This window comes from Cololabis saira, chromosome 15, assembly GCF_033807715.1.
Source record: "Cololabis saira isolate AMF1-May2022 chromosome 15, fColSai1.1, whole genome shotgun sequence".
Classification (NCBI taxonomy): Eukaryota; Metazoa; Chordata; class Actinopteri; order Beloniformes; family Belonidae; genus Cololabis; species Cololabis saira.
In genome coordinates this window covers 10712009-10732415 of record NC_084601.1, presented here as the reverse complement: position 1 = coordinate 10732415, position 20407 = coordinate 10712009, and the positions used below count along the sequence as shown (strand labels likewise).

At 42.8% G+C, this 20407-nt stretch overlaps 1 protein-coding gene across 2 annotated transcripts in view; it reads right to left on the bottom strand.

Annotated features, from left to right (window-relative positions):
* Window positions 1-200: 200 nt before the first annotated feature.
* Window positions 201-20407, bottom strand: part of pag1 (phosphoprotein membrane anchor with glycosphingolipid microdomains 1) — a 53620-nt gene continuing 33413 nt past the window's right edge. Inside the window, exons 2-9 of one of the 2 annotated variants that reach the window (XM_061742442.1) lie at window positions 17986-18021; window positions 16041-16275; window positions 13556-13613; window positions 10705-10801; window positions 9828-9997; window positions 9253-9690; window positions 3991-4050; window positions 201-2925 (exon numbers count right to left, since the gene is read on the bottom strand). In XM_061742442.1, the coding sequence (XP_061598426.1) occupies window positions 2563-2925; window positions 3991-4050; window positions 9253-9690; window positions 9828-9997; window positions 10705-10801; window positions 13556-13613; window positions 16041-16231 (1377 nt within the window). In that variant the 5' untranslated portion in view covers window positions 16232-16275; window positions 17986-18021 and the 3' untranslated portion in view covers window positions 201-2562. The remainder of the gene's footprint in view (window positions 2926-3990; window positions 4051-9252; window positions 9691-9827; window positions 9998-10704; window positions 10802-13555; window positions 13614-16040; window positions 16276-17985; window positions 18022-20407) is intronic. The other variant, XM_061742443.1, reaches the window with a different exon arrangement.

Below are 20407 nucleotides of genomic sequence, written 5' to 3'. Positions count from 1 at the left end.
TGTGATGAATGTCACCTTTACATGTACTGTGATAACTCATGCGCCAGTCAGGAAACCAAGTGATTTATTTTAATTATCACCCAGTAACTGAGAAAATGTATCAAAGAAGGTTATCACGGTAAAAGAAAAGGGGGAAAAAAAGCTTATTAATGTCAATGTTACCCCCTCCCTCCCCATAATAAACAATACAAAAGGACACATTTTATTATATTGATATTTTAATAGAACAATTCATGTCATAAAATATTTACATGCAGCGAAAAGAGGCCGGATAGAGACGAGTGACAGATGTGGTCATAACTGCCAAAACAGGGTTTGCCCTCTGATCAAAGGCGGTGTCACCGTGGAGTTGTCTGTTGGTTGTTGGGGGAACAAACGGTCTCATTAGGGAAGGGGGAGAGCCGCGGGAGAGGCAGATGGGGGGCGGGGGCTTTGGTAAAACCTCCACCAAAACTACCCTCCCTGGAGAGGAAAGTGTGTGTTTACACGTCTCGGCCGGAGAACCCAAGTGATTTTCGGTAAATGTTTACGGACGTGTCTGGCTGTTGTCCAGATCAGATTTGGCACTGAGACATCCTCCTTTGGCATTTCCTTAAAGTACCTTTATAGTATTTTGTGAGCAATATGTGATTAAAAAAAAGCCGAATATACCACCACATCAGTTCATTGGAACTATGTGAGCGAGTAAATAACACTGGTGGACTAAACACACTTGATGAAGGACATTTATCTCCCACCCGTCGTAGAATACTAGGAGGAGCATATGGCATTAAAATCCTCTCACTGTGGGAATACTGGGAGATGTGACAACATATCAAATACCAGCAAACAAGCCTCTGGACGTCTACTGACACTTGAGCCGGAGAAGATGACGATAAAGGCAGAAGATGGTGTGATGCAGGTTTTTTTTTTTAAAGTGGGCGGAGACGGCTGAAAACAGCCTTTCTGCAGACGGAGTAAATACTGTGACAGGAAAATATTTACAGCAAAAAGCACGGGCCATACCAAGTTTTAAAACAGACATCAGTCACCAGATCTGAGACATTACTTTGCTTTTAAACAAAAGTACCACACCATTTTTAAAATGCAAGTGCTAAAAAGTAAAAAATAAAATTGTACCATTTTTTTCTGACATCGTCTTAAGTCGCCACTTGGAGCTACATCTGGACAGCACGACTTCCTTCACACAAGCTCGATATACATCAGCGCTCTGAACAGAGCGACTTTTTCAAATATTACTCTGAACAAAGAACAAGCGAGTAAAAGTTTACATAAAATGTCCAGCGGGTGGTTAAAATAGTGCTTTAACTATATACAAGCCTTAATCGGCATGTCGTCAGTACGAGCTACAAACAGACAGATATTATTTTCTTTTCTGATAACACAAAAAACATTACAGGTTCAAATTGTGCAGCAACGTAACTGGATTCTGATTAAGCCTCTGATAATATATCTATAAATGCAGTACCATGAAACTCAACCTTGTGCTTTAAGCCAACCGAATACTGTATCTTGTACCGAAAGTAGACTCGACAAAAACACAGGAAGCAAATAACACAATAATAGTACAAGTTTGTTGCCATTTCACAATATAAGTACTTTGAACTGTGTGCAAAATGACAATGATTCACTCTCAAAATGTCTTTTTTTCTTCTTCTTTAAACAAATTCTTTAAATAGTTACAGAAATGTGTACCAAACTGTTCTTAACCTCACGACTCCCTTTCTCTGAGTATCTCAATGAAAATGCTAGAAACTTCTATAAAATCCTATGAACTCCTCTCAGACGCACGCTAACGTTTCACAATTACACAATAAACACTTCCAATAAATACAGCTAAGAAAAATGACTGAACTGTAAAACTTCATTTCTTCGATCAAAAGTCCGGTTGAAAGCCCCCCCCCGTCACCCTGTTTCCCAGCTTGATTCAGCGTTCTGAGTTTAACCCCCGAACGTGCAGCATCCAACAGCTCGTCGCCTCAGTTTGACCTTGTAACCTTACAATTTGTGCATCGGAGGTGCCGCAGCGCCGGCAGCTAAGAAATACACCCAACGACACCTCAATAAAACGTGTCGCCGAGGGCAACCAGAAGATAAGATGATGACGAGCTGCTGCAGCGTTAATGTAACCTTCACATGTGCTAAGTGCATTTATCTATATAACTATATGGCACTGAATTCTTGGAGACATTTTTTTTTTTTTTTTAAATCAGGCATTAATAGTGTCTTAGGCTTAAGCTTAAAATGCAGCATATGTGTTGTGATTGGATGTTTTTTTTTTTCTTTTTTCAGAATGAAGAGTCGTTAAGGCCTACGAGTACCGATGATATAAATTAAAGAAGTCCAGATATGATAAACTGTACCAGAGCTGTCATTCAGACGTGCACTCGCTGATGAGGACCCACATGTGTGTGGAGCCGTTTTCTGATGTTTTCTTCAAGTCATGCACCCGGAAAGTGCTCGACAGCCGCTCTAGAGCATTACGGTGATATCTGTGGGATGCTTCACCTTTGAATGGAGTTTTAAAAAAAATAAGAAGAGAGAGAGGAGAAAAAAAAACACTCAAAGGCGGGACATTTCTGGATGAAGACCCAATTCTCCAACACTCTCGTAGTCGGGCTCGGCCCTGGCAGCGCCGACTGCCTCCGCTTCCCCGCCGGCCCTACAGTCATCCTCCGAGCCGCTAGTCTTTGGGATGCGGATAGTCTCGTAGGCGGGCTCCATGCCGTCCAGGGCCGGGTCGTCCCCCGGCTGGGGCTCGTCGTGCTCCGTGTAGATATCTCTGACGGTGGCGTAGAGGTCGCTGGAGGACGAGGCCGGGACCAGACCTTTGATCTCTGCAATGCTGCTGTAATCGTGCTCTTTGTCCTCTTCGTTGATGACGCCGTCGCAGTTTGTTTTGTCGACTGTAGAATACAGCGCTGCCTGTAAGGCGGAGAAAAGATACAAACCAAGGTGTCATCCACGCCATGCTCGGCCAAAGTTTTACCATCATGTCTCAATCCTGCTCAACATTCCTTTTAAAATCTTCCTGGTGCTCTGGAAGTGGAAGGGCCAATCCCAATACACCCCCTACTTTCTACCACTAGCCCTCACTCACTACCACTAGCCCTAAAAATGAAGCCACAGGCGTAGGGCCCTTGTAATCTTCCCTAGGGATTGGGACACCACTTGCTACTTCACTGCGTGGTTTACGTTCGGGTACGTAAGCGACTGCGTAGTTACGTTTGCACATACGTCACACCATATGAGGAAGCCGAGAGCTAGAAGCTGTTTAAATTTCCGCTGTAGCGCTGTTAATATGCCACTTTATTAAGTTTTAATATTTTTTCAGGCGTAAAAGTAACCGTTAAGATCCCCAACCTGAGCTCCGTTTATCCAAATAACACCTGTTAAGAAATTTGCTACGATGTTTTCGGGGATGGGAAGAGCTGCCGGCGATTTATGGTTCCACGTTAAATCGTAGGTTACGCTGTAGGCTCTGCGTTGGTGTAACGCGGAACCATAAATCAGCCTTTATTCTGGCGAGATCTGAAGATACAACGCAACAACGACCAAGCGAGTGATTATGTACATTCACTGAGTGAATATTATGAAAGTAAAATATATATTTCTCGCTAGAAATGTAATCAAAACGCATTTTTATGCAGAAACTAACTCAAAATATTGATTTTATTCACTAAAAATGAGAAATGTCTGCCATGTTTTTTGTTTGATTCAGTCTGCAAATGATGACGTAAAGCATTCTGGGAAATTTTTCTGGCCCTCGGTCGGCGAGTCAGCATCTGAAATCCCTAGCTGTGAAGGGCTAGATTCATACACCCTAGCCCTCGATATGCCCACTACCCCTAAGAGGAATTGGGACACCACTACCCTCACTGGAACGTGCAAAATTTAGGGGTAGGGCTGAAAAGTAGGGGTAGGGGTGTATTGGGACTGGCCCGAAGTGTGGGAGGTGAGGGGAGTTCAGGGAGTTAAAAACACGCTCACCTCGTCGTTGGACAATATGTGATTGTTGAACCCCGGCGCAGGAGACAGAGGAGAGTGTAACTGCAGGAGAAACAAGAGAAACACTCAGACCCGGCAGCTTGAACACAAAAGTGTAGACTCAGAAGTTAAAAACATTCCTCGTGGCTACGAGCGCAGCGATGACTTCATCCGAAAGTGGCTGCTGAGATTGTTTGAAAGGTTCCCAAAGACATATTCAAGACTTTGGTGGTTTCTTGCTGCCGCAAGTGTAAACCGATCATCTGCAGAGTTGATCAAAGGCAGCAGACTGCACTGCAGAGATCTGGGGGTTGCAACAGATCCTGCAGACAACTTCAACCCTTAAAGTTCTCATCGAGCTGCATTAATAAAGCACGCTACAAATCTATTGACAAACTCTAAAAAGCGCATACGCCAGTGAAAAAAATCTCTCTGAATTTCAGGGAACGCTGGCAACTGATCGATAATGAACTTCTAAACTATTTCCAGCAGTCGGGGGATAAAAAACACGTTCTGCATTTTCTGTTTCCCCTGCGCTACATGAGTAGCTCACACTCCGTATAAGCACCCGTTCATTAAGAAATCATTGAGGGAAAGTCAATAGGGAGTGTGATGTGTCTCTGCACCGCCTCGGCCCGCTCTGCCTTTTGATCGATGAGGGAGCAATTAATCAACAAAGCGCATCTGACAGCAGAACAAAACACTTCAGCAGTCAAACGAGACTCTCAATATTGCTGTCAGCACGCGCTAAGTAGTTCATAGCAAGTGGGAAAGAAGAAAACACTATATATATGCATATATAACCCCCCCCACGGTGCAAGGACAGATCAAGTTTGTGTTTAGAGAGGGTGAATGCCGGCGCATGTTTCCAGGTACGGCCGCTTCTCTCTGCATGCCGTGGTCCTACATGCGGATGAAAGCCGGGATCCTCCATCGAGCTGTCCGGGAACAATCTTCATACTCCATATTTTCCAGGGAGCGTAAATCAATGTGGCTGCTTTATGGACGGCGCACGTTTGGAGACATGATGACTTTAATAGATCCAACAAACAGTTGGACGACGTAGCAGACGCCTTTCACATTTCACTTTAATTAGCCCCCGCCTCCTCCCCCGGGGGACTAAGAGGCAGGTGACTTGGCCCCGTCAGTCATCAAATATAAAGCTTTCCATATCCTCAAGAGTTATTGCAAATTAAAGTGGAATTTTAATGAACTCACCCACTGAGGGATAAAAAAAAAAGCATTTACAATGCATTTGATGCATTAAATTAAGAGTCTTAAAGATTTAATTTCACAAACTTGAGCAAAATCCCGCATTACGCGTCAGTAGGCAGAGAGAGACGAGTATTTTGACGTCTTACAATAAGAGGGGAGATTAGGGGCTGGTGTTGATGCTGCTGCGAGCAGGAGATGGGACGTACAGGGAACCCGAGTACGACCGTAAGCTGATTACAGCTGACTCAGGTGTCAGCGTGTCACTGCCCATAATGTGCATGTTGACAAACACACTCACACGTATAAGATCAGTATGAACACATCAGCTCCGATCGACCGCGTGCACGACCACTCAAGTGCACAAATAGGTGACCTGCATTGATCAGATTATAGTGCTGAAATGCTGAATTCTGTTTTTCACCTGGACGCGTATCCCGGCAGCCCGTCGGCTTCAGTCCATCTACTGCACATGAAAAATCCGCAGGTGAACGGCTGCAGACAAGCCTCGACGCTGTTTACGGCATTTTAACAACTGTTCTGCCGCACGGCGTTTGAGAAAATACGTTTTTTATAACGTAGAAACTTAGAATCCATGTAGATGTAAAAATGCAAGAATTTAAAGTGCAGCAGTTGTTGAGCGGCCACCTGAGGGGTCCCCTCCTCGACATGCACACACAGATGCCTTATTGTATGCAGTGTGTGTGTGTGTGTGTGTGTGTGTGTGTGTGTGTGTGTGTGTGTGTGTGTGTGTGTGTGTGTGTGTGTGTGTGTGTGTGTGTGTGTGTGTGTAAGAGAGTCAGTGAAAGAGTTTCTATAGCTTATACCATCAATCATGAAGGCAGACTATATGTCATAATGATGGTGGCCAGCTGGTGCTCACTAGGCTCACACACACACACACACACACACACACACACACACACACGGTCAAACATGGGCGTGGACCGCAGAGTGCTGGGTTGACCTCTAATCAACCTCGGGACGTCTCGGTTGCAGAATATAATATGAAACAATAAGCACGCACGTTGTAGTGCCGTGTGTGCACGATGTGGATAGATTAAGTTAATGCAAACATCCGCGCCAGTGCTGCGTGTGTGAGTGTAAGGAGATGTAGCCGAGATTGATCACAGGTAGGAGCTACAGGTGAGGTCCATCATTTCAGTGGGTTATGAAAACATTGTACTGTCTGTATTTGCTGCACATTAAATCACTTCAAGGACGATCATCAAGATGAGATTTTAACTTGCTGAAGAAATCCTGCACAGCATTGATGAGTTTTAGACTCGGAGAGGGACTGAAGGAAGGAAACGCCTGAAGACCAATTCCAGCAGACGAACACCAGAAGCTTAAAAAGCAGCATCACTGCTCAATTATTACGAGTCCTCCGGCATGAACACGTCTCCCAGCAGCAGGAGTCTGCACCGTAGACACCTAACGTGTTTGATAGGCGTTCATTCCTGTTTGGGCTGCAAATACATTAGGAACGGAGATACAATGACATTCAATCGTTTCAGTGAGCACATCCTTCGCCGTGAGGAGATCTATTAACCCTTGTGCTGTCTTCAGGTCAAGGAAGGAGGAAGAGAAGAAGGGAGGAAAGAAGGAAGGAAGGGAGAATGAAAAGAATGAAAGAAAGAAGGAAGGAAGGGAGAAAAGAAGGATGGAAGGAAGGGAGAAAATAAGGAAGGGAGGATGGGAGGAAGGAAGGAAGGAAGGAAGGAAGGAAGGAAGGAAGGAAGGAAGGAAGGAAGGAAGGAAGGAAGGAAGGAAGGAAGGAAGGAAGGAAGGAAGGAAGGAAGGAAGGAAGGGAAGAAGGAAGGAAGGAAGGAAGGGAGAAAAGAGGAAGGGAAGAAGGAAGGAAGGAAGGAAGGAAGGAAGGAAGGAAGGAAGGAAGGAAGGAAGGAAGGAAGGAAGGAAGGAAGGAAGGAAGGAAGGAAGGAAGGGAGAAAAGAGGAAGGGAAGAAGGAAGGAAGGGAGAAAAGAGGAAGGGAAGAAGGAAGGAGAGAGCAAGAGGAAGGAAGGAAGGAAGTGAGAAAAGAAGGAAGGAAGGAAGGAAGGAAGGAAGGAAGGAAGGAAGGAAGGAAGGAAGGAAGGAAGGAAGGAAGGAAGGAAGAAAAGAGGAAGGGAAGAAGGAAGGAAGGAAGGAAGGAAGGAAGGAAGGAAGGAAGGAAGGAAGGAAGGAAGGAAGGAAGGAAGGAAGGAAGGAAGGAAGGAAGGAAGGAAGGAAGGAAGGAAGGGAGAAAAGAGGAAGGGAAGAAGGAAGGAGAGAGCAGGAGGAAGGAAGGAAGGAAGGAAGGAAGGAAGGAAGGAAGGAAGGAAGGAAGGAAGGAGAGAGCAGGAGGAAGGAAGAAAAGAGGAAGGGAAGAAGGAAGGAGAGAACAAGAGGAAAGAAGGAAGGAAGTGAGAAAAGAAGGATGGAAGGAAGGGAGAAGGAAGGAAGGAAGGAAGGAAGGAAGGAAGGAAGGAAGGAAGGAAGGAAGGAAGGAAGGAAGGAAGGAAGGAAGGAAGGAAGGAAGGAAGGAAGGAAGGAAGGAAGGAAGGAAGGAAGGAAGGAAGGAAGGAAGGAAGGAAGGATGGAAGGATGGAAGGAGAATTAGGTAATTTTGATCCAAAGACAGTACAAGGGTTAAGGAACTGGGGGTGAGAGGGACAGCGGGGGAACAATAGACCACCAGACGACCCTTCAGGACGGGAGAAGAAAACTAGACTAAACTCTACTAAAGAGGAGGGTCTGATGAAAGAAGGAAAGCTCTTTGTCGTGGAGCGTCTTTAACTGATGTGACGCTTCCAGAGCTGCAGGTCTGAGTTTATTGGTCTGTTCTCTGATGCAGCTCGGCGCGTCAACTGAAGGCATCCAACTCCTAATCATCCCTCTATCTTTCACTAGCTCTCTCTAGTTTTCCACAGAGGACTTCATTTGTATGCTGCTGGGCTTCTTGCCCCCCCCCACCCCCCCACATCTATCTTACTCCTGTTGGGTTTGGACCCTCTCTCTCTCTCGCCTACTGGTCCTTGCAGCATTTTTTTTTCTAAGTCAATCTCCAATCATCTCACCATCACTGTCTCTATTAATCTATTACTCTTTCCTGCCCCACCCCCCACCCCCCCTTTTCCAATCTTCTCTCATCTTTTCCTTCCAACACTATCAAATTTCCTCCTTCTGTCAGCTGGTCTTCTAACGAAACACTGAGACAGCAGCTTAATAGATGATGATGATGGTGGAGACGCACACATGCAGCCTTCTTTGTTCCCAACCCCACCACGTGCACACACTTTAGGCTCACTCTCGTGCACTCGCTCACACACTTTAGGCTCACTCTCGTGCACTCCCTCACACACTTTAGGCTCACTCTCGTGCACTCCCTCACACACTTTAGGCTCACTCTCGTGCAATCTCCACACACTTTAGGTTTGTGGGTTTAATTGACCCCTTAAAAAAAGCAGGAATATTTAAATCTGCATGGATTTAGAACCATGTCTCTGCGTGTGAATCTACAGGTGGGAGAGACACTGGGAGCATCCTCACTAGGGCTGGGTATCGATTCAAATGTCAAGAATCGATTCGATTCCGATTCTTAATATTCAGAATCGATTATCATGATTCAATTCGATATTGATTTGGCTTAGTGTTATTTAAAATGTTTTTTGAGCTGTTGCCTGAATTATATGACTGTAAAATAACTAGTGAAATAATAATTTCACAGTAATTATTGAATTATTCAATAATTATTGAAATAACTAAGAAATAAATAACTCAAACAGGCCTTTCAATATCCATTTAAAGTGCAAAAAAGACAGTTCATGCAGTAAACAAATCATTTTAGCTTATCTAATTTATTCTGTCACCACGCACACATATTGCCATGAAGCACCTGGCCTTTTTCAGAAGTGTCATGACAAACTGTGTGTCCGACTACTGGGATTAAAGTTCACCTGGCGAAAATGATGGAAAAAAAAATCGATCTTTAGACATAAGAATCGATTTTTAGGAATTAATATGAGAATCGATTTAGAATTGGAATTTTTTTCCAACACAGGCCTAATCCTCACCTCTCCATTGTGCAGGCCGGCTCCCAGCAGCCCGTTCACCAGCACCGGCTGGTTGTCGTTTTCATCCAGAACCTTCTCCGGCACCGGCGGAGGAACGTCCTCCTCCGGCTCCTCCAGCGGCTTGTGCGAGGCGACGGCGGCGTTATCGGAGCGCCTCTTCGCCTCCATGTCGGCGCTGTGGCGGCTCTTCTTGTTCAGGTCGACTGAGGCGTACTCCACCCCGGCACAGAGCGGCCCCCGCTCAGGTGTGGACGGGCTCAGGTGGCCGTTGAGCAGGGCGGGGGGGTGAGGGGGAGGAGGAGGCTCTTCATGGCTCAGCTGGACGGTACCGTTGGGCAGGCAGGGCTGTGCCGGGGACTCTTTCAGCTCTTTTACCGTCTCATACAGAGAGTCCTCCACGCTGACGTCACGTGACGCCACCGCGATCTCCTTCACCACCTGGACATGAATAAACAAGACACGTCATCAACGTCTCTGAGATGTTGTTCAGTCCTTTTCTAAGCTCAGTCAAACAGCCCGACAACAAAAGCTCTCATTCCTCCGTCTGCCGCTGTAAGGTGACTTTAAACGCTAACCTCGTAAGTGCTGTCCCCGGAGACCGGGGGTCTGTCCCCCACCAGGGCGTTGCCGGGGGGGATGCTGGGAAGCTCGCGGTCCTGAGGACACTTGGAGGACCTGAGCTCTGATTGGCTGGACAGGATCTCCTCGGACAGCTGGAGACTAGTGTCCTGTGTGTCTGAGAGGACTAATGAGTAAAAAGAAAGACAGTTTTAGAGGAAAGAACAACATCCAACGGATATTTTGATGCTAACTTAAGGCAGAAGCTACAGGACTGTCTCAGAAAATTAGAATATTGTGATAAAGTTCTTTATTTTCTGTAATTCAATTAAAAAAACAAAAATGTCATACAAATCAACTGAAATATTGCAAGCCTTTTATTATTTTATTATTGCTGATTATGCCTTACAGTTTAAGATTAAGATTCCCAGAATATTCTAATTTTTTGAGATAGGATATTTGAGTTTTATTAAACTGTAATCCATGATCAGCAATATTAAAATAATAAAAGGCTTGCAATATTTCAGTTGATTTGTAATGAATCCAGAATGTATGACATTTTTGCATTACAGAAAATAAAAGACTTTATCACAACATTCTAATTTTCTGAGACAGTCCTGTATTTTTAACACATTCTTCCTTTTTACATTAGCTCGGACGTTTCTTTTATAGTTTTTTGCAGATGGTAGGTGGTGCACAGCTGGTGGGGATGACTAAAGACATCAATTGAATGTTGTAGCAACAGAAACAACAGCTGACAACCGAAAGGAACCAAAGCTGAACGTCAAAGGCCTTTAACCTGGGACTTAATAAAGAACGTGGCGTGACTCCAACACCGGGCAGTCAGACGGACAACAAAGACCTGCTGAGATGAAGCTTAATGTCTCCACTCACTTGTACCGCTGGTTAGAGGACCATTGTGAGAGCTGCTGACCGCCGCGTCAGTCACCGGGCTGTCTGCCGATTGGCTGGCCGTCTCTCTCTCCGATACCTGCACAACAAAGGGGGAGCTGTTTGTGAGGGTTCACCTCGGCGCTGAGCAGAAATCAATCTGTAGTCCTGTCAGCTTGCACAGGATGACTTTCACACCTCCGTGCAATCCTGAAGCCACTGTGGCAGGGCAACATGTTTGGAAAATTATTTCAAGGGTCCTCAGGTCCTCTTGATGTATCAGCACCCTGATTATGTCTGTTTTCCTGAGATTAGTTGATGTAGTGCATTTTTACTAGGAAACCGTTTTTAAGAGTATCAAATTTAAAAAAAAGGTGATCATATCTTCAATTATGCTGCTTTTTAATGAGTTCTTCAATGATAAATGACAGCTTGCACCTTGCACGTGCAGGTTGTCAAGATGCAGTTTGCACTTGTTTCCAAAGGCAAAGTCATCAGTCACAACGTGAAAACCTCTCACACGTAAACGCAGAATGTTCTTTGTTTAAAGTTGTTTTCCTTGGCATGAGAAGCTCCACGGCTCCACCTAGTGGCCACATGTTGTCACAGCTGTGGCTGTCAATGATGTAATCTTTTAACTATTTCATAATTCTTCTCATTCTTTAAATTTTCTTTGGCTGAAACACACAATTTTAAGGAAACCTGTGGATAAATACTGTTTTTTCTTCATTAGTCTAACGTAGGGTCCCCACGACTAAATAACTCTTATGACTGTTAACTGCATTTGGGAATGGTGTTGTCATGACAACGTCTTTCAAAGCTTTTTTTGTGTGTCTTTTAGTGTAAACTGCACTGCAATCCAAACAAAACCCTAAAATTAAAATAAACCACACTTTTATAAAAATAAACTTTTTATCCCGTTCCTGGCTGGACTTTATAAGAAATGAGAAGTCATGTTTTCCTGACTCTGACTAAATTAAATGCATTTTCTTCCCACTTTCAACACACAGGCGGTGAGACAAAACAAGAGCAAACAATAAAGAGGGGAGGGAGAGTTTGTGAGCGCTGGCCGCAGGAAGGAGAGCTGGGCAGATTGTGGGCGAGGGAGGAAGAGCTCAGCTACTCATGTGCAAAGACAAAGACCCCCATTTAACCTGTCAGGGTTCGACACAGTCCATCACACAAATGGTTCCCTCTCGTAACAATAAGACAGGACGGACAATTAAGCTGATGTACAAGGTTACCGTGAAGATATCAATCACATGTAAAAAGGCTCTCTTGGATGTGTGTGTGCACATGGACGCGTGTGAGACACACACACACCCTCAGAGGGAGGGACACCATAACAGGAGAGGTAAAAACGGGACATTTGTCGCTCTTAAATGTTGCATCGTTACTGAAACATCGTTATTATGGCAGTTGGTAATTACTGTCTTCACCACCCAGGACGCCGTTTTCGTTCCAGCGTTTCACTCTGAGCATCTTTCTTTTCTTTCCTCAGATTTAGTTTATTATCACAATAACCTACAGCACACGAGTCAGGGGGTCTCTGCGTGTCCCCATGATGAGCAGGGACGTCAGGAGCTGCTGGCAGAGAGCTGGACGTCCCTGTTTGACCGTTTGCAGAGAGGCTTCACTCTGCTTTCTGTGGTCAGTGTGATGGAGGAGAGATCGGTCTTGTTGTGTTGGATGATCTACGGCCGACGTGATTCAAAACGTGAAGGCATGAGTTTTGTGCAGTTGCAGCTTGAGTTGTAACTTTAACTCAGCTGCATGTGACATACTGGTGTCATACTGGTATCATATTGGTATCATATTGGTATCATACTGGTATCATACTGGTATCATACTGGTGTCATATTGGTGTCATACTGGTATCATACTGGTGTCATATTGGTGTCATACTGGTGTCATACTGGTGTCATACTGGTGTCATATTGGTGTCATACTGGTGTCATATTGGTGTCATATTGGTGTCATACTGGTGTCATACTGGTATCATACTGGTGTCATACTGGTATCATACTGGTGTTATACTGGTGTCATATTGGTGTCATACTGGTATCATACTGGTGTCATACTGGTGTCATACTGGTATCATACTGGTGTCATACTGGTATCATACTGGTATCATATTGGTGTTATACTGGTATCATACTGGTATCATACTGGTATCATACTGGTGTCATACTGGTGTCATACTGGTATCAATTATCAATTATATTTTCATTGTTTTCTACAGCTCCGTATTTAAAAGAACAAAGAAACTGAGATTTTACTGACAGCTGCTAGAAAGAACCCTAATATTCCATAAATTGTCTTATTTTAAACAAAAATATCGTTGCTAATGGGCCAAAAAAATAATTATTGACTACAGTTCTTAAAACAAGCAAAATCATCTAAAATATTATTCAAATTTTCTTGAGACAAGGCTTTGTTGTTTTTTTTTACTCTCTCAGACATCCGTTTTTGTAGCACATGCATAGAAAGTAGGCAGCCCGCTAAACGCTGGCAGCTGCAGCGGCGTACGGTCGGCCTCTGGGTGACCCCTCATGAGCCTCCATCATGTGCCAGTTGGGGTTTTATTCTGGCTCATATTAACGCCCCTGGATCAGAGGCCCAGTCTTACACTGAATACTCAGGTCCAGGTACATCCAGTCAACTGGACTTCACGTTCTTTGTGTAAGAAACAAACATCAGAGCAAACATCTTGCACATCTACAAACTATTTATCATTGCACACAATATTTAATAGGTATGAGAGCTTTGATCTGGCAAGACACACACACAAAATGATTAAGATGTTCAGTAAATGATAGTCTAGATGAGAAATGAGGGAAAAGGCCTAACTTACTCCGTTCACGAGGTTCTCGTGGTCTGCTGCTGGATGTCCATTTATGGTTTTCTTCTGCCTGAGGGAGAGAAGGATGAAAAGATGAGAGAACGGAGCAGGACAGACAGAAAAGGTCGGTGCCTATACCTTCATCAGCACCAGAGAAGGGCCAGTAATTCATCATTTTAACGTCGAAGGACAGTATAAATGTTCAGGTGCTGAAGAAGTTTGTTCTTTCTACAGTTTAGAAACATCTTTACAGAATTACACACTGATCCAGCGTCACTGCTCCGCAAGGACTGATGAGGGATTTATACCCTATGCCAGGGATATTCAACTGGCGGCCCGCGGGCCACATGCGGCCCGCCAGGAGCTTTTATGTGGCCCCTGGTCATATTTCAAAAAAGGGGTTGTTTGTTGAAAAAAAAAAAAAAAAAAAGAAAAAATGTATTTCAGATTTTTTGCCAGTGTTGCACAGTGTTAATGTTTGTCACATTACTATTAACCTCCGTTGTACAGAGGACTTGTTGACATAGGCTTCTAGGATTGGCCTGACATTTTTTTCATTTGAATAAGTGAGGACTTTGCATTTCAGATGAACTTCTAAGCCTCCTATAATTTCATGTGATTGTTTTGTTTTGCTGATATAATGCACAGATGTGTCATTAATAAAGGAGCTTATGGTTAATATTTTAGTTGCTTATTTATAACATCAAACTGGCTACTATGGACTGAAATGCTTGTGCCCAATGCTTAATATAATATTCAATGAGCAAATCTTGGTGGAAAGTGGTGCTTTGTCATTATGGCGTGTTTTATTAAAAGTAGGTCAATATCAACTTCATTAAGTTTGCACAATGCATGGTTTCAAAATGAACTTGCATTTAAAATAATATTTCTTTATTTGAATATTATATTTAACATTAACAATGACTATATCTGGAGACAATTAATACATAATTCATATGTAAACTAGATATATTCAAATGTATAATACAAATGTATTATACATAAGTCTTCGTCTTTGAGTGCAAAATACATTTTGAAAGCCCCCAAATTTTCAAATTGTGCGGCCCTCTCCATACAGTCCTTTTGCAGATGTGGCCCCCGGCCGAATATAGTTGAATACCCCTGCCCTACGCTTAAGCGTGATTTCATTTCCCCTGATGTCAACTTGTGACGTACACGGCCATCCTTCGACTGAAACGTCGTCTGGGCTTGTGTGGGGTTGGGTTTCCTCACTCAGTACAAAAACACGTATGCCAGGTGAACTGATGGTTCCACGTCCCCAGCAGGACTCTGCACTGGACTGATGATGGCATTTCAAATTGCACACCACCATATTTATTTATTTTTATCTACACTTGACACTTTCATTGATGCTCTGCATTATTATGTTATTTATATATTACTAACCAAGTTTTTCTGTTTGTTGTTGATACTAACCTGCTTTTTGGGCATCTATGTAGCTGCTGAATACTTTGAATTTCCCTAGAGATAAATAAAATAAAATAAAGTCTATCTATCTATCTACAGTACTTGAGTTGTAAAAATAAAATCAGGGGGGATGGTGGATTTTATCATAAGGGGACAGATAATTTGTGCTGATTACGAATCATATAATATATTACAAATAATAGCAATGACCAAAACACCTGCAGAAATACTGCAGGAATGACATAGCAGCAGTTAAATGCAGCCTTCTGTAAGCTTTAAATATCCACTGGGCTTACATCAAATACATCAAAACACAACAATAAAAAACTGTTTTTACTGTTTCTGAACTTATCAATATGTCTCTATCCTTCACAGGATAAGTAATATACTTGCAAAACACACTGCAAAAACTCAAAATCTTAACAAGAATATTTGTCTTATTTTTTAGTTAAAATGTCTCATTTTAGTAAAAAAAATCTCATTACACTTAAAACAAGACTCATCACTGGAAAAAACAACAATTTTCACCTGTTTCAAGTAGATTTTCACTTGAAATAAATCTGCCAGTGGAACAAGCTTTTTTTGCTTGTAATGAGAAGATAAATCTTGTCCCACTGGCAGATTTTTATACTTATTTCAAGTGAAATTTTCCTGAAACAGGTGAAAATAAAGTTATTTTTCTGGTGATGACTCTAAATGTGGAAATAGCAGTAAAACCACATTCATTGATAAAATGACATAAGGGATGGAATCTATCTATCTATCTATCTATCTGAAGATAGCTATTTTTTTGAACCCATGTGTAGTTTAGTGTCACTCTTCAGACCACCATGCAGACACAGCCCGACAGAATGGGGAGCCTCTGAATTTCAGAGCTCTGCTTTGGTAAAACGCCGTCAGAAGATGGATTTCTTTCTCTGGTGGGCGTTTAGGAAGTGAACTTGTCAACAATGCAGAACAACAATGGAAGTAATCGTGTTTTCTTTTTGTATGACTTTGTGCATAAATCAGAGCTATTCTGCCCCCCCATCATCAAATGAGAGCGGTACGAGTGTGTGTCGATGCTCACCCCTGGCAGCTGGCGCACAGAACCAGGAACACAGAGACCAGCAGCAAGGCTGTGAGGGTGCTGAGGGAGACGACCAGGACCACCTGCCCGCTGCCCGCCCACGACGCGTCACCAGCAGCCGCGGCCACCGTACCTGAGCCCACGACACCCGCCTCCGGCCCCCACCACACTCCACTTAGCACCGGAGCCATGGCACATCACAGTGTGGAGGGAGAGGACATCGGACCGGCACCAGCTGGGAAAACAAGAGGAAAACAAGAGGAAAACAAGTTCAATGACTTGATTGATTGATTGAAATCTTTATTTCGAGCATACATAAAACAAAACAAACAAAAACAACAAAAAAAGCATATAAATAAACAGTCATTTAAACAAAATCAAAGGGAAAATAAACCGTCATGCAAGAAAAGGAGTAGGAGGAAGTAGAAAAACTTATGAGGTCCTACGCCTTGTTTCTATTTCAGTTTTGCTTGAAAAAGAAAAAGAAAAAAATATAACAGCAAGCTTTACTTCATCAAAAAAAATTATACCTGTTATTACCTTATAGAAATAGTACAGCACTTCATTGCAATATTATACCTCAGCCTTATAAATATGAATTATAGTTGAGCATTATAAATATTATACCTGAGCTTTATAAATAAATGATATACCAGAGCAATTATAAATAATATACCTATACAACATATACATATATATATACATATATATATATATATATACATATATATATATATATATATATATATATATATATATATATATATATATATATATATATATATATATATACACACACACACACACACATATCTTCTCATAAACAATATAATAATTATTATATATACACCATTTTATACATTATGCTGAATGGACTTCAATCAGCCCTCACATTAATACTGTCACAGTTTCAATCTAGTGGGTTTTTTTAAGTAATATATTTCATTTAATGTCTAAATATAATACGTTTACAAGGTTGAAGTCTGAAGTAAAACAGAAAGGATATTTTTCTGAATTGTGTGCATCATTAACCGGCCGCCCAGCCCGCATGCCGCGCCCAGACTCGGCCAGCAGGTGGCGGGAGAGAGCAGCGTGACACTGCAGTGCAGACAGTCTGCTGCAGTGGCCCCTCACCAGAGCCTAGGCGGCATGTGGGCTCTGCGCACAAACATCAGAAACCTGCTCACGTCCCGGGCTCACAGCGAAAGTTGGGTTTCACCGAACTGACGGAGCCCCTGATTTTTACCAGAGATGATTTACGTGGGACTGCAGGTGAAACAATCAGGGGATGGGGGGGTCATGTTACAGGAGCTAGATCAAATGTCAGGTGAAAAAATGTTGAGAGGGTGGAGTGTTTCATAGTGTGTGTGCTGTGATTCTGCAGGTGTCTGTGGGGCGGGGGATGGGGGGTGGGGGGGCAGGGACTGTCTGGTGCTGGATAAGTTAGAGAGGACCCGTGCAATGCAAAAGGACAAATATATCACATTTGAGGGTGTTTTCTCTGTGTCTTTATAGCTTTTCTCATCTTCCTTCGAGTCACCTGAGTTGATGAGTCGGCACAAACCACATGAAACCACCTTTCCCCGTCTGTTTTCTCGTCTGTTTTCTGCCAGACGGCTGTCTGGAGCACTGCGACTACAGAAATGTGTGTGTCTGTTGCAGCAGTGGTGAAAACCTCTATTGTGCCCCTCTGCTTGCCTATGCTAATGCGGCTGACGCGCGCAGGAGCCGTGGAAGCGCCACTCCAGCTCCGGCAGCAGGGAAGTTATGCGGCGAATCCCCTTTCAGCTTTGGGAACCGATTTCACCTTCTTCTGCAGATGACAGAGAGGGCTTTCTGTGTTCGCCAGAGTGCCGGTTGTGTTCCCCCAGATAAAAAAAAACAAACAAAAAAAAACACCCCAAGCTCATGTTACTTTCAGTGCGAGAGGCGAACTCGGCCTTACCTCGACACCTGGGATGATTAGTCAGGTCGGCCTCGCCTGGAAGAGAGCAGATTGAAAAAAAAAGATGAGAAAGGGCGGGGAGAGCTGCTGCCTCAGAGAGGGAGGTCTGTGTTGCTTTGCCAGTGTGTGTTTGCATGTGTGTGTCTGCATGTGTGTGGGCTGCACAGGCATGTAAGTGGGAGAGCAATGACGGAACCGTGATGGTTTTCTGAGACCAACATTAATGGACAACAGGCTGCCGGCAACCTCTCAGAGACATTTCTCTTCCTTTGCTCTCTCTCTATCTCTCCCTCTCTTTCACACACCTTGAGGCATGTTTCATGAGTAGTCTGCTCTATTGATGGGTCTTTCCATGTATATTTACATCACATGTCCACAGAAACGAGTCTAAAAGAGGTCGCCAGCGACGAGCAGGTGAAATATTTTCCTCTGGCTTCTCCCGGAGAGGCTGGCGACCAGGTGTCCCTGCCACCGTGTGCCGCCACGCTCTGCAGAATAATTATTGACTGCCACAGTGCTCTGTCACCATGGCAACATTTCCTTCTACCCATCAGAGCTATTTATGGGAATTGAGATCTCGAAAGAAAGAAAAAAAGGAAGAAAAAGTCCACAGATGTTGCAGCTGATGCAACTGGTGGCAGGCGAGGAAGCTGCAGGTGGTATCGGTTTCCCATGGGCACACTTGTTTTCAGTTTTCTTTTGGGTTTGGTTGAGGTTTTTGCTTGCTGTCGTAGACACAAGCTACTCGTCAGACCCGCCCTCCAACCGACGTGACCAAGAATGCTTTCAAGTGCTTGAATCATCAACTAAAACTCACGATGAAGTAGGGCTGGGCGATATATCGAGATTTTAATATATATCGATATATTTTCAAACACGATATGGTACGAGACAATATCGTTTATATCGATTTAAAAAAAAAATAAATAAAATTTATAATTTTTTTTTTTAATGATTTTGATATAGCTTATTTTGTGACAAATTGACTTGAATGTTTTATTTGAGATTTGCACAAATGTTTTGTCATTTGCACAACTGTCAACCTCAGTGGAAAAGTCTGCCTGTTACTGTCTACATCAGGGGTCGCAAACCCGCGGCTCTAGAGCCGCATGCGGCTCTTTAGCGCCACCCTAGTGGCTCCTGGAGCTTTTTCAAAAATGTTTCACCTTTTTTTTCCTTTTTTTCCCCTTTTTCTTCTTTTTTTTCTTCCTTTTTTTCTCTTTCTTTCCTTTTTTTCTTTCTTTTCTTGTTTTTTTTTGCTTTTTTCTTCTTTTTTCCCCTTTGTTCTTCTTTTTTTCTTCCTTTTTTCTCTTTCTTTGTCTTTATTTTCTCTTTTTTCTCTTTTTTTCTTTCTTTTCTTGTTTTTTTTCTTCTTTCTTTCCTTTTTTTCCTCTTTTTTCTTCCTTTTTTCCTCTCCTTTTTAATCTCGACATTTCGGCTTTTTTCTCGACATTTCGACTTTTTTCTCAACATTTCGACTTTTTTCTCAACATTTCGACTTTTTTCTCAACATTTGAACTTTTTTCTCGAGATTGTACTTCAACATTAATCTCCACATTTTGACTTTTTTTTCGACATTTCTCCTTTCACTATTTGTCTTCATTCTAAGGTTTATACAAGACCTTTCATTTTTTGTGGCTCCAGACATATTCGTTTTTTGTGTTTTTGGTCCAATATGGCTCTTTCAACATTTTGGGTTGCCGACCCCTGGTCTACATTGTATTAATTGCACAGTGTATTTTAATTTAATTGTTATGCAGGAAAGGGATATTTGTTTTATTTTATTCAAGAAGCATTTTTATTCTATATATGCAGGTAGTTTATTTTTATTTCATTTGTTTTATACATGTTGATATTGTGCAGACCTCTGTTAATAAAGGTACCTGTGTGACATTTGGCACGAGGCTTTGTATTAAAACTGTTTTTTTAAGGGTTTGCCTCAGAAAAAAATGAAGCTAACAGAGATGCTATGCTATAATGCTTTGGGGGAAACCCCAATTACCGTATGTCACAGAAAAAATATCGATATATATCGAGTATCGCCATTCAGCTAGAAAATATCGAGATATGACTTTTGGTCCATATCGCCCAGCCCTACGATGAAGTGAGGAAGGTGTTGTGATGCAGAGGAACAACTGAACGCATCTCGTGGTGAGATGATGAACTTCTTCAGTCAAATGTTGGTTCATGGATGTAGGAACCAAAGATGATCTAAATTTGACCATATGAACGCTTTGAGAGGCTAAACAACCATAAATCTGCGAGGTTTGTGCCTCTTTTAGTCGTAGCATGTTAAACAGCAGTTATGTGCGGCTGTTAACTGTGACGCCTCAACAGGAAGAATCATAAGAACAAAGAACTAAAGCTGTTTAGAAGTGATTTATTCCTATACGGACTTCTCCAGCTGACCAAGTCTGTAAAA